Source organism: Guyanagaster necrorhizus (genome assembly GCF_019112545.1).
Source record: "Guyanagaster necrorhizus MCA 3950 unplaced genomic scaffold BT62scaffold_36, whole genome shotgun sequence".
In the NCBI taxonomy this organism is placed as follows: Eukaryota; Fungi; Basidiomycota; class Agaricomycetes; order Agaricales; family Physalacriaceae; genus Guyanagaster; species Guyanagaster necrorhizus.
In genome coordinates, this window is record NW_025064915.1 from 165846 (window position 1) to 180475 (window position 14630).

At 37.6% G+C, this 14630-nt stretch overlaps 1 protein-coding gene across 1 annotated transcript in view; it reads right to left on the minus strand.

Annotated features, from left to right (window-relative positions):
- Positions 1–14504: 14504 nt before the first annotated feature.
- BT62DRAFT_474919 (uncharacterized protein) overlaps positions 14505–14630 on the minus strand; it is a 2991-nt gene continuing 2865 nt past the window's right edge. The window contains exon 5 of the mRNA XM_043181083.1: positions 14505–14630. This exon is cut by the window's right edge and continues 2 nt beyond it. Coding sequence (XP_043035095.1) covers positions 14572–14630 — 59 coding nt within the window. The 3' untranslated portion in view covers positions 14505–14571.

Below are 14630 nucleotides of genomic sequence, written 5' to 3' on the forward strand. Positions count from 1 at the left end.
AGGAGGGTACCAGTGTCCTTCTTCAACATTCCCCAAACTTGTGCTGCTAAGTCTGGCTTCAGATACAGTTCATGGTGGGGGCTGGAAGGAGGTTTGAGCAAAGGCTGGAATGTCATAGAGGGAGAGATCAGGAGTGACATTTCATAATATTTATTATACAATTTGGAAAGCATGATAGTGCTTGATAATTCATGCTGTAACTGATTGTCTTCTGTAGCAAAGTTGGATGATAGTGAGTAAACCTAAAAGCATCCTGATAATAGCCACTAGTAGTTTAAAGAAGTCATCTGTGATGTCAGAGATTGTAGTGGCTGATAGTGGCATTCAGTTTCTTTTGCACTAGTGGGCATAAAGAAAGGGAAGCAGAAGCTTCAAGCTAATTGTTAAGCCCAAGTGATATGTAACCAGAATATGTGATAAACAAGCACTGTATCATCTTTGTACAGTCATGCTTGAGTTCACTATATGTGCTCATGTGGTGTTATATTCCAAGGCCTTTGCAAGTGGCTCAAGGTAAAATAGTAAGATATAAACTTTAGCTTAAAGCTGAGGTTATACAGTGAAAGCTATCCAACTTATATATCATTTGTCCATGAATAAATATAAGGCTATCTATTGTACATTATTCAAGTCTTTGTGCTCTTTGTGCTTAAGCATTATTACTACCTACAAAAGAGTTGTTATGTGTTGTTGAGAGTAGTTGTTGCATCAGAAGACAATAATGGACTCAGCCTTGTTGTGATGACTAAGCCTATCTCACAGTCCTAAGTGCTTGGTCTAGGCACCCTGACTAAGCATAAATAGAGGTTAAATCAGAGAAAAGATAGAAAAATCATAACATCATCAATGTCATCTTGGACACTGGCCAGTATTCCAAGTCATTCTAGTTCATCAAAGTACTTGCTGGCAATCTTATCTTCTATTTTAAGTTTCTTCATCTTGTTTTATGTACTTCTTGTACCACCAGATCAATGAACTTGTCATGAACTATCTGTTTGAATACTGGCCAAAATGACAGTCAATAATGCTGCCTGGTCATTGAGTAGAAGGTGGAGAAGATCAATATCCACCAGGTCTTTGCCTTGTCTTTGAAGTAGAATATAGCAAAAGCTATCTGATAGATGTCAATAATGAGGTATGCTGAGTATACCTCAAAATACTGTTTGCAGTCAATTAAAAAGCAGTTGATATTATCTGATGTGTCCTTGAAGAGACAGGACTTGCAGATGAGATTGAGTTTGCACTGAATGAGGGCAGCATCTTGAGAGTGTGTTTCCATAGAGTTTGGGTATTGGTCAAAAGGTGGTCAGTTCTATTCCATAGATAGTCTAGGAAACAAATAAAGAAAGTTGTTATCAGTGATCAGGCTCCTGGTTGATCCTACTTTCTTTTGTATAATGCATGCATTTCAGACTATGAATCCAAGCTTGACTGCTTCAGGGTCATTCCTCTCAGAGGCCTTCCCACTAGTGCTAGCCTCATCAGATGGTGGTTGGCCACTGAGAAGTCAGCTTCCCAGGCTGGTCCAAGGGTTTCAAAATCTGACAGGCCATTTCATTGGTTGAGGTGTTGGCTGAGGGGTCCAAGTGCTGATACTTCAGATGGGTAGGGCCACATAGATGGCATGCTTTGGAGTGATAGTGAGAGTGTTTGGCATTGGTTGAAGCTGAAACTGAGATCAATATGCTGGTAGCTTCATCAATAGATCTTCAGGGTGTGATCTGTTATACATAAAAATTGCCTGTTCAGTAGCAGCATACTATAAAATGTCAATTTTTTCCAGCTCATCTGCTACCATATAGTTCTGTCTTATAGGCATCATCTTTCAGATGATGTCTTAAGTGAGTGTGACTACTCTTCCCTAGTATAGCTGTATGTATTCCTTCTCTTGCTTATGCTATATCTCTTTTTCCAATGTTTCTTCATTTGTTGTTTCTGCTCTGTACTTTCAGTCACCCTATTTAAGGGGTATCTCCATCTCTTCATCCTCATCCTTGTCTTCCTCATTCTCCTTGCCTCCCTCACTCTCCTCATTGTCCTTGGTGGGGTAATTGGCAGACTGGTTGAAAATGGATGAGGTTTGAGAGTGTAGTGTTGCTGAAGAGCTGTCCTTCATTTTGATGGATGCTAGGCTCAGCCCTAAAAGAAGACTCTGTTCAAGATTGGAGAGCTCTGACTGTGAAGCATCCCTCACTGCTGCTATGGCACTCTCTGCCTTCCTCCAGTTCTCAGCAATACTGGTGGAACTTTCTATAAAACTGCTCATTAAGGAAGAGTGCAGCAATATTGCTATGTAGGAATCACCAGAGGGCTCAGTTGCTGATCTGGATAGGAGAAGGGGGTCAGAGTCTATAGGCTCTGAGGATGGAGCTGGCATTCAAGAGAATGGAATCCTGATCATTGGATACATCATCTCTGGTGGATGGAGGGGGCCCATCTCATTGTGCAGCCTCATTGGTGGTGATGATTTCTGTAGATTCACTCTATGGGTCAGTTGTGGTGGTTCTGATATTTGGCTCTCAGAAGAGAGAGCTAGAGGTGTCAGCATAGAGCCTGTACCATCTAGAATCATTAGAGTCTCAGTTGATGGCTCCTGCTGTTGCCACCAGAACTCTGCATCATACTGGGTAGCTTTATAGGCTTCAAATGCATAAGCTTGTTCTTCTTCTGCAGAAAATAGAGTCTCATGTGGTCTCTCATTGGGAGTGACTTGGCAATAGAGGCTTTCCCTTGGTGGGTCTTCACTGTTTGATCAGAGATTAGAGGCTCCTTCACTGCTGTAGTCAGTATAGATGGAAGGGGCAGAACTCTCTTCCAGGATTGCATAGAGGGAACTGTGTCTGGAGCCTGAAGCCATCCTAGTGACATTAAGGGAGTCTTGAGCATGATCACCAATTCCATGTTCAGGTGGAGCAGTGAAAGGGTTGGAGGATGGCTCAGCATCAAAGAAGTCATTGAGGAGATCCTCATTCTCATGGTCTGAGACCAGAGGGAGGTTTATTGGTGTTCCACTGGTCTATGGGTTTTAGAACCCTGTGTGCTGAGTGTTGCTATTTCTGTTGTTACTTTGAGAGGGTTTTAGAGGGTATTGGTGTTCCTCTTTCTCTTTATGAACCCACAAACTCAAGCTGCCAGGTTGGGCTTCAGGTATAGTTCTGAATGTGAGCTGAAAGGAGGTTTGGACAGAGACTGGGATGTTATAGAAGGGGAGGTCTGGGGTGACATTTTGTAGGATCTGTTGTATTTGTTGAAAGATGTGATAGTGCCAGACTACTCAAGCAGCTATCAATTGTTGTCTTCAACAAAGTTGGATTATAGTGAGGAGTCTGAAGAGAGTTCTGATGATAGAGACTAAAAGCCTAAAAAAGTCATCTGTCAAATCAGAGGTTGATGTAGTTGATGGTGGCATTTAATTTCCTTTGCACTAATGTGTGTAAAAAAAGGGAAGCAGAAATCTTCAAGCTAATTGTTAAGCCCAAGTGACATGTAACCTAAACAGGTGATAAATAGATGCTGTATTGAGTTCATACAGTCATGCCTAAGTTCACTGTATATGCTTATATGGTGTTGTGTCTCAAGGCCAATATGAGTTGGCTTGAGGTAGAATGGTGAAGAATAAACTTTAGCTTGAAGTTAGATATCTACAGCAAGAGCTATACTACTTATATACTGTCTAAGAGTTGACTAAAAATATATATACTAATTGTGTGTTTCTATGCTACTGTGCTCATTGTCCTTGAGCATTGCTACTACCTACAAAAGAGTATTATCTGTCATTAAGGGGTTCTGTCATTATCAAAGAACAATGGCCAACTCTGTCTATTATAATGACTAAGCATGTTCCACAGTTCTAAGCACCTAGTTAAGTACTCTGACTAAGCATAAATAGGGGTTAATTAAAAAAAACAAAAGAAAAATCATAACAGTTTCAAAGTGCAGGACTCTATTCTGGAGTCTCTTGTGTGTCATTCACATGCATGTCACTATATGACATTCATATTCTACTCTGAGTCAGGACTGTGTCTTCTGTTTCTATGCAATCTGACATTGGTTAGCTGGTCTAGCCACTGGTCTCTTTGCTTTCTTATCTCCTCAGAGCAATTAATCCATGCATAGGAGTTGTTTCAGACTCCTGAGATTATTTCTGTGATCATTACTTTCACCAAATCTTCTCATTTATCAGCTAATATTCTAATATTTAGGTTTATCTCATTGTGTACCAGTGCACTGTTCTAGAACATGTCTCTTGGCCCATCAACATCTATGCATTATTGATTAATGTGACACAAAGTCACATGTAAAGCCCTGATCATATTTTGATCATATGCTCTTTATTTTTTGTGAGTCTTTCTGTACTCATATTAGTGTATTTAGTGTCAAGTGCTGGAACCTCACATGCAGTATGACTCCCTCTGATATCATCCTACTGCTAGGCCATACCTTCCACCAATCATCATTCAAGCCAGTTGTCATACAAGTCCTATTTCACTGCACTCTAGCCATATTCTTTATTACTTGCAACATGTGTCATGTCTAGCCTAGAGCACATCAATTAATCTATCTTATGATTATGCATCATCCATCAGTACTGTATAAAGTCCTGCATATATATCACACATGCATATATCACATACAGTATTTCTTGCATGCATGTCATATTTGTAGTTCTGTGTGATTTTTATTCTTAGTGCACAAGCTCTATGTTATTATCAGTGCATTCAGTGTCAAGTACTGAGACTTCCTGCATAGTGTGATCCTTCAGTATCATTCTGAAGCTAAGTCATGTCCTCCACCAATTGTCACTCAAGCCCATCATGGTCAGCCTTTTTTTTATTGTGCTCTAGCTCTATTTTACTTCATATGCTCAGTAGTACTTTTGTACTTAGCATACAGTACTATATTTTGCAAAATTACATGCATGGACACATTCAGAGCATATCAATGCTTAGCATTAAATAGAGAGCATAGAGTGTTAATATTCTCAGTGAATACCTCTATGTCTATAGCAACTAGTGAGGATGGCCAAGTGCTAGTAGTAGAGGATGCAAAGAGAGAATGAGTTTTTGTTGAAATCAGACTTGAGTGTCTGGATCTAGAATTTCCAGCTGAGTTTGAAACCAGCATGGCTGGTTGTATCTGAAATAGTGGACTATAATAGCCAAGAAGCCCTCAAAGGCCACTAGCAAGATAAAAACTTCACTAATAAATAGAATAGAATGGAGGAAATCCCAAGTAGAGTAAGAATTGACATCATTAAGCATGAGTCTGACAATCTCTAAGAGAATTTGATGCACTTGATAGCTAAGTGTCTGATGGACTTAGTGATTTTGAAACATGATCAGATTCTGTAACTTAGAAAAAGCAAATAGATTCAGCTACTAGCAGAGCATACTATTAGATACAAACATGATTTTGGTGACTGGAACAGCCACTATTATAGTATGAGGGAGATGATATGCTAACTGTGTATTCATGTCTAGATTTTGCAATTTCAGAACAATTCTATCACAGGTCTGCTCTATGTTGGTGTATTTAACAGAACTATAGTTGAGGTCTTAGGCTGATAGTTAGAGCAGTAGATGACTAATAAGGATAGGATTTAGACATGATACTGCTAATGGATCAGGTCTATCAGCCAGTCATATTAGTAACTCTGAACTGGCTGTGACTGGCAGTGTACAGTCACTAGGAGAGGAACTCATCAATGCCTCAAACCAGAGACAGAAGACAAAGGGCTCATGGAACAAAGTCATAATTATACTGGTCTGAGCATGAAACATTTAAGTTCAAATGACTAGCATTATGGAAGACTCCAAATAGAACTTAGAATTGAATAACAGAACACAAGATCAGGATCTAAAGCCAGCTAATGTGATACAGTGATATACACTGAATATGTCCATGCATGTAATTTTGCAAAATACAGTATTACATGCTAAGTACAAAAGTACTACTAAGTATGTGAAGCAAAATAGAGCTAGAGCATAATAAAAGAAAGGCTAGCCATGATAGGGCTTGAGTGACAATTAGTGGAGCACATGACTTAGCTTCAGAATGATATCAAAGGGTCACACTGTGCAGGAAGTCTCAGTACTTGACACTGAATGCACTGATGATAGCACAGAGTTTGTGCACTAAGGATAAAAATCATGTGGAACTACAGATATGACTTTGTGTGAAACTTTGAATATGATCTTGTGCAGGAGAAACTCTGCACATAATCTTTGTAAGAGACTCTATGCATGATCTTGCATGAGACTTTGCACAGTACTGATGTATGATGCATAACTATGAGGTGGATTAATTGACATGCTTTAGACCAGAAGTGACACACATTGTGAGTAAGATAGAACATTCAGACACTCAGCTAGAGAACATAATAATTGTGGCTGACTCTAGATATAAGAGATAACTCTGGAGGCTTGGAACAGATCCTGAGAGTGACAGAATGATTCTGAGAAGATAAGAAAGTGAAGAGATCTGTGACTAGACCCACTAACAAAGCTAATCAATATCAGATTGCATAGAAATAAAAGGTGCAGTCCTGACTTGAAGCAGAATATGCACATCAGACAGCAACATGCATAGGAATAACTCATAAGAGACTCTAGAATAGAATCCCATGCATTGAAACTACTATATTAGATTTCTCTTAATAAGTACAGTAGTAGCTTATTTAAATACTGTATTGTAAAAGTAGTAGACAAGTTTCTGACCTCTCACAGTTGTAATATATTGGGCATAAAGATCTTGCACTCTGGCTCTGAGTTTGAGTTTGTAACTTCAGATAAGAGAATAAACCAGATATTGAGATTATTACAAGTGATTTGAGTATTATGTGAGGCATGAAAGCTTGTGAGAGGCTCCAATCTGACTTAATAGAAAATTTTGAATTGTGTTCTAGCCTGAAAATAAGAGAGCAGTATCTGAAGAGCACTCTTGAGTTTTTGAGGTATTTGTGATATGAGACACTATAGGTGGTAGAGATTCAAACTCTTTGGACCTGTGGATGAGGTTCTATTAGTCATTTCTGCAGATCAGCAGAGGTTCAAACTCTTTGGATCTGTGGATGGAGTTTTTGTGTGTTTTTGTATCTCTGAATCATATAGGTTTGAACCATGTGAGTCTATGATTGATTTAAAAACTTACATACAGAGGTTTGAATCCTTTGGTGCTTGTGGACAGAATTGTAAAGTGTTTCTGCTTAGAGTGTGAAGCTTTAAGTCATGTATTATGTGTTTTAAGGATTTTGAGTTGATCTGAGCAGTGCTTGAGAGTTTTATGAGAGTGTTTCAGAGTATTGTATTGAGCTACAGTATTCTTGTCTTGAGGCATTGAAGAATATCTGAGCACATGCAAGATGAAAACAGATGCAGCAGAGAGCTATCCACTGACCACACTCACACTAACACACACACAAAACTCTTAGTTTGTGAAGGGATTATAATGTGATAAAAGTAGTAATCAATAAATATAATTGTCTTCTTCAATGAATCCACAGCACACAAACAGCAATAACATGCTTACAACAGTCCTAGGTCTCTCTAAGTCTCAAAGCTTTTCATTTTATCAAAACAAGAGATGGCAACAGATGTTGCCAGGCCTCAAGGCAAAGGATACTGTAGCTCAATATAATATGTCAAAACACTTCTACAAAACTCTCAAAAGAGTCCCAAGCACCACTCAGATCAACTTAAAATCTCTAACACACACAATACATGACTCAAAGCTTAACACTCTAAGCAGAAACCAATCACAAACATGTCCACAAGTGCCAAAGAGCACTGATCTCTGTTCACAAGTTTCTAAGCCAATTGTAGACCCACAGGATTCAAACCTATGCAATCCAGAGACACAAAACACAATAACATGCCATCTGACAGACCAAAGGGTTTGAACCTCTGTCAATCTGCAGAAATATCACAAAAAACCCCATCCACAGGCCAAAGGGTTTGAACCTCTGCCACCTGTAGTGCTGCATGTCACAAATATCTCAAAAACTCAAGATGATGCCCTTCAGACACTGCTCTCTTATTCTTAGGTTAGAGCACAATCTAAAACCTCTTATCAAACTAGGCTCAAGTCCTTCATAAGCTTTGATGCCTTGCTTAGTTCTCACAGCTTGCTCAATGATATTCAATAATCAGTTTATTCTCTTGCCTGAAGTTACAAACACAAACTCAAAGCTAGAGTGTAAAGCTTTCTGCACTCAATACACTGCAACTGTGGGGGTCAGAAACTTTTTTCTTCTACTCATATAATGCAGTATTTAAATACTCTACTGTGGTACTTACTAATACAATCCTACTATGGTATCTTCAAAGCATGAGACTCTGTGCTGGATCCTGTGGGTACTATCCATGCACATGTCACAGTTGCCATGCTTATTCTCTTCTGGGCCAGGACTGTGCCTGTGGTTTCTTTGCTAGCTGGCCTAGCCAGGTCTACTCACTTTCTTATTTCTCTGGTGACACATTCCTGATAGCAGTAAACTGTTTCAGACCCCCAGGGTTATCTCCTATGTCTGGAGCCAGCCACAATGGTTATATTCCCTCACAAAATATACTGCTTCTGGTCTAACATGCATCAATTAATCCACCTGATAGCTCAGTGCCATACCTCAGTATGATGCAGAGTCCCTCATTGTATTATGCATGCTAAGGCACCATAAGTATATGTGCAAGGCTCTGAGCAGCATATATGCTATTCATTCCTGAGGGTAGTATTTCTCTCTCTATCTATTCTTTTGTGGCCATCATTTCAATTCTCTGTTCAACACCCAGTTATTCAGATACCTTTCTTTTGGTCTCAGTTCTCTGTTCTAAAGTGTGTCCCCTCAGTGCATCCTTGATCAATGTGATCAGAATTGCTGATTATATTTTGATCATATTCTTTTTATTTTTAGCATATCCTCTTATAATGGTATTGGCATATTTAGGGCCAAGTGCTAGGATCTCACATGCAGTCTAATCCCTCTGGTATTAGTCTGTTACTAGGCCATGCACTCTGCTCATTGTTACTTCAGTTTAGCCTTATGATAGCTAGGTCTCTATGTGCTCTAATCCTATTTTCAGTTACATGCTTACTGGACTGGAATGCAATCCATGTATTCTCAATTTTTGCAATTTTACACACCTGAACATAGAGAGGGTGTGTCAGCATGGCAACACTTGTCACCTCTCTTGTTTAAACAAAAAGCTTTGAGACTTAGAGAGATCTCAGACTATTGTATATATGCTATTGCTATTTGTGCACAGTGGATTATTAAGAAGACAATTATATTTACTATAACTACTCTTATTGCACTATAATCTCCCAACAAACTAAGAGTGTTGTGTGTGTGTTGGTGTAGGTGTGATCAGTTGATAGTACTTCATTATATCATTTTATAGCTTACATACATAGCCATCTCTTCAATGGATCTGTCATAATTGGCACTAGCATCCTCAGACTATTTCTCCAATCATGATCAATGACTGTTGCAGGTATGCCAGTTTGGTTAGTCAAATATCCTTGACAGCAATAAAGTGCCACTTGATCTGTGAATTGGAGTGAGACTTTGGCTGAGGTTCCTGGACCCACCAGTTAGCATAGGCCACTTCTAGAATTCAGATGGTGTGATTATTTGTCATGAAATGTGACTACTGCACAAGAGTCTTACTAATATTATCCCTTGTATTTAACTAGTTATAGCATATAATGCTTTTAGTTAGAATGTATTTTAGCCAGAGGAGTAGAATGACAGAGGAAGGCAAGTCATCTCTCTGAAATTGTGACACCACTAGTAGAAGTCTAAAGTTTTAATTAAAGAAATTCATGCTTAGAACCTTGATAAAGCAATGCAAGTTGTTAAGTCTTTTTTGAATTGGATGATTTGGAGTTAGCTTCAAAAATACAATTGTGTCTAAAACAGCTAAGAGTGTTTTTGTAAGTTTGCTTAGCAAGTTTACTTGCAGTATAGTATTATTCTTAGGCTGAGAGTGCTACTAGTTGCTAAGAGCATGACTAGTCAAGTGTCTACTCATTTGTAAGAAGCAGTTAGGCCAAGAGTGCTCATAGTCCTTGGAGCAGTCCTATTTCATTGAGCACAGGAGCTCTAAAACTCAAGTCACTTTTATTATAATCATGTTTTACCTCCACTAGTATGAATGGTATTTTTATGTAGTTCACTAGTATTGAATAAATGTCTTTGAACAACACTTTTCTTGATTATCAAGTCTGCAGAGTGCTTCTATCATACTTGAAATATTTAAATTCAATATATTGGTGATAAGTGTAGAGTTTTAAGAGGTTTAGTTTGGTTGATTATTCATTTTCAGCCTACTCATCCTTTTACCACTCACTGTTACTGAGCACATCACCATGGAAAGTCCAGATCTTAGTGAGAGGGATATGATATGCTCTCAATGTGTTCATACATGTAATTTTGCAAAATATGAGAATACATTAAGTGTATCTAAGTCTACTATATGCATAAAGGCTGTTACAGCTAGCATGTGATGAACTAAGACTCAGCATTATACCTGGCTTGAATGATAATTGATAGAGTGCATATAGCAGAGTGATACCAGTTGAGTCCCACTGTGCATGAAGTCCCAGCACTTGGCACTGAATGCACTGATATCAGCATAGAGATGCATACTAAAAATAGAAAGAACATGATCAGAATAATGATTGAAGCTAAGATCAGTGTTTTGCATCACAGTGATTGATAATGCATAAATATGTGGCAGACAAAAAACATACTCTGGACTAGAGATAGAATATGCAGTAGTATAAACCCAAATAGTCAGATGACTGACCAAAAGAGATGATACTGGAGTAAAATAGCAGTCAGGAGAGATAAACCTGGCAGTCAGAAACAGATACTATTAATACACATTGTATTAGGCTAGCTCTAAATTCTGTGAATTTTAAACAATATATTCACATAAGCTGAAGTCTGTATGGCTAGCCATTCAAGAGCTATAGCTGAGGCTCTGAGCTGATAGCCATGCCATGTTAAGAAGGCTAAGGATCAATATGGACTTAGCCAAAACAACTTTGCACTAGGTTAGTAACCTTGAAGTCAGAATTGGACTTAGAGAAATAACATCACTATGGTAAAATGCCAAGTCAATGTGGACTTAGAAACAGTACCATGTTTGGGCCAATTCTAAATGCCATCAGGGTTGGTATACTATAGTCTAGCTCAGGAGTTTATTACTATGACTCACAGTAAAGTACAAGATTCAGCTAGCACCCAAACCAGGAGTAAAGCAAAGCAGAACTTATTAGCCCATGGCTAGCACACCAGGTCTGATGTAAAATGCATGGGGTGAGGATTCTCCAGGTATGAATAATTAAAGGGGCATATAGTCCAGGGGATGAGCCACAACCAGGGAGCTTGGCTGCCTTGGATCATCATAATTGATTAATCATGATCAATAGTGAGTCTGAAAGTAATAAGCAGAACCATGGGATGATCAATTATATAGTAAATATTTACAGACTATAGAAACAGAGCACTGAGAGAGTCCTGGATTGCCTGAAAATGATATATAAGGCATGCCAAGGCAGGATGACAATCTAGTTTTGAGACTAGCCAAGTGAAATGAGTAACTAGATCAAATTATTTACAGATTCTGTATCAGTTAGTTATGTATAAAAGCAGGATGAGGGGGGATCATGCAGGAGATGACCCATCTCTGTGATTTAGGCATTCTAGCTCTCAGTAGTTAGTCTCTGTATCAGCAGTTTTGTGTGTAACCTCAATTTGGATAGCTATTGTTACTAAGTCACTCTGTATTGAATAAGAATTGAAGTCTTTACTGGACTTTTGGATTTAGCATAATTTGGGTTTTGGCATCTGAGTATCAGTTCTTTGGTTTCAAGGACTGCTAGCTAGCCACAGATGCAGCTAGCCAAGTCTAAGTGCTTGAGAGATTTGGTATTGAATTTTGGCATTTATTGGGTTTCAGAGTATTCTAAGTTAAGCTGAACACTGTAGCTCCACAGTTTAAGTCTCAATTCACATACCATGTCTTATTCCTACCCTCTTTGTAAGCATTGCATCTTAGGATACAAACTAGCCTTGAATAAGCTGCCTTTACATCTTTATATTTGATTTATCTGAGTCTGCAGAGTGCTTCTATTGTACTCAAACCACCTAAACTCACTTGTATTGGTGATCATGCATTGAGTGGTTAGATGTTGGTGTCTGAGAGTTTATTTCTCACTTGTCTCTCTTAGTCACTTAGCTATTATCAAGCATATCATCATGTGAGGGCTAGTTACTTGAGGAGATAAGAAAAACAAAGAGACTAGTGAGTAGATAAACTAGCTGAGCTAGCCAATGTCAGATTGCTTGGAAACAGCAGATGTAGTCCTGAGTCAGAGCAGAACATATGCATCAAACTGTGTGTGAGCAGAAATGACTACTATAGGACTCTGAGTAGAAGTTCTGCATGTTAATAATACTATATTAGGTTGTATTAAAGTGTACTGCTGTAGAATAGTTAAATATTGTGATATAAAAAGTAGTATACAAGTTTCAGACCTCTACTGTTTCAGTGTAAAGACATGATGACATCCTTACACTTCAGCCTCTAAATATTGTTTGTAACTTTGGGCAAGAGAATAAACCACATATTGTGATCATTACAAGTGATTTAGGTATCATGTGAGGCATCAAAAGCTAATGCAGAACTTGAGTCTGATTTAAATAAACAGTTTTGAATTGTATTCTAGCCTGAGCATAAGAGAATTGTGTCTGGAGGGCACTCTTTTGAGTTTTTGAGATATTTGTGATGCAAGTCACTACATGTAGCAGAGGTTCAAACTCTTTGAATCTGTGGATGGGGTTTTATTGTCTCTGAATCCTATAGATTCAAACTCTGTGGCTCTTGTGGATGTAATTGTGAAGTATTTCTGCTTAGAGCACAAAGCTTTAAGTTATGTATTATATGTTAAAGTTTTTGAGTTTGGTCTGAGTATTGCTTGGAACTTTGTTGAGGGTTTTGTAGAACCATTTTAAAGTATTGTATTTCATTACAGTACTCTTGTCTTAAGGCCCAGTGACATTCATCACTCCTCTTGTTATACCAAAGCTTTGAAACTTGGAGAGATCTTGATTATATATATGTGCTATTGCTATTTTCACACAGTGGATTGTTGAAGATATGACTGTATTAGTCATTGCTACTTCTATTGCATTAGAATCCTCTAATAAACTTAGAGAGTCATATGTATATATTAGTGTGAGTGTCATCAGTATATATTACTATGCTATGTCAGTTTCTAGCTTATGCATGCAGCTACCTCTCCATCAGTGGAGTGCAGGAACCTTGGCAAAGCTATTAGCAATATCACCCTTGAGTTAGAGCTCAAAGAATTGTGACAAAACAGAATCTGTCAGAAGAAGAAAAGTTAGATAGAAGATAAAATATTCTAATAGCATAAAATCCATCAGACTTAGAGAAGAGCTTAGAGTGAGAATGAGATTATTGGGCTGAATTAAGTTGATATTCAAACTGAGTATCTACAGTAATTGTACTGAGCTTATATACTAATGGTAGCTAATTCTGAGTTAGAGTCTGATAGACTCTGACACTATCTACTCACTACTAACTTTGAGATGTAGAATTTGTGATATAAAATATAGATATGAAGGTAAATCAATGAAGAGAAGTGGTTATTGCTGAAGGCCAGTGCAATCTGATGAGTGACAGTATTATATTATAGGGTTTTGAAGTTAGTGTGAAGTAGAGCCATCAGCATGCATATAACAGTTCTACTATATACATCTTTCTCTCTTCTATTGCATATTTCTAATAAGAATTATAGGTAAAATTTATTGCTTGTTAAAATAAAACATAGATTTAACAATGGCATTCATTAGATTAGCAATAGCTATTTACTCAGAGTTCTGTCAGTGCTATTCTTTAATGCAATTTTTGAGTTAGATCTCTTAATATTCTTAGAGACTCAAGCACCTATAGAAAGAACTATTTTTTCTTCAAATTATACCTGTATTTTTCATCTTTTATCATCTCCTCAACTTTTAAGATAATAAACAGCATTGTTGAATAATATATAAATCTATGAATTCTGAGTATACAGAGTCTAAAGGCTTATCCACAAGTGAAAGGTATGCATCTATTGAATAGAGATAAATATCTTACCTGAAAGGCAAAGTAGACTAGGTGAAATAAGAGCCTTAGAAATATAACTGCAAGTCTCAATAACTCTGCTCCTATAGCAAACCCACAAGTCATAAATATTGTCTCTAAGATAATTATTATAATGAAAAATTTTATTATACTAGATTAGTATAAATCTCTGCTTGTATTTAGAAATAATATTTTAGAGCTACTGATACAAAGTCAGAATAAAATATCAGCAAAATCAAAAATATTATGTTTGATGTAAGTCTGTTATATAGATAGATATGCAAAATAGTATTAGAATCTGTAAGTTCTGAGTGTATAGAGTCTACAGATTCATCAATAGATGCTGATATACTATTATTATAATACACATCTTTTTAATGGAAATTGACTACTTAAATGTAGACTATATTCAGACACTTCATTAATCTTGCTTCAGCTTTTTTGTTGCATCTGAATATTGATGTGTCATTTGCAAAATCT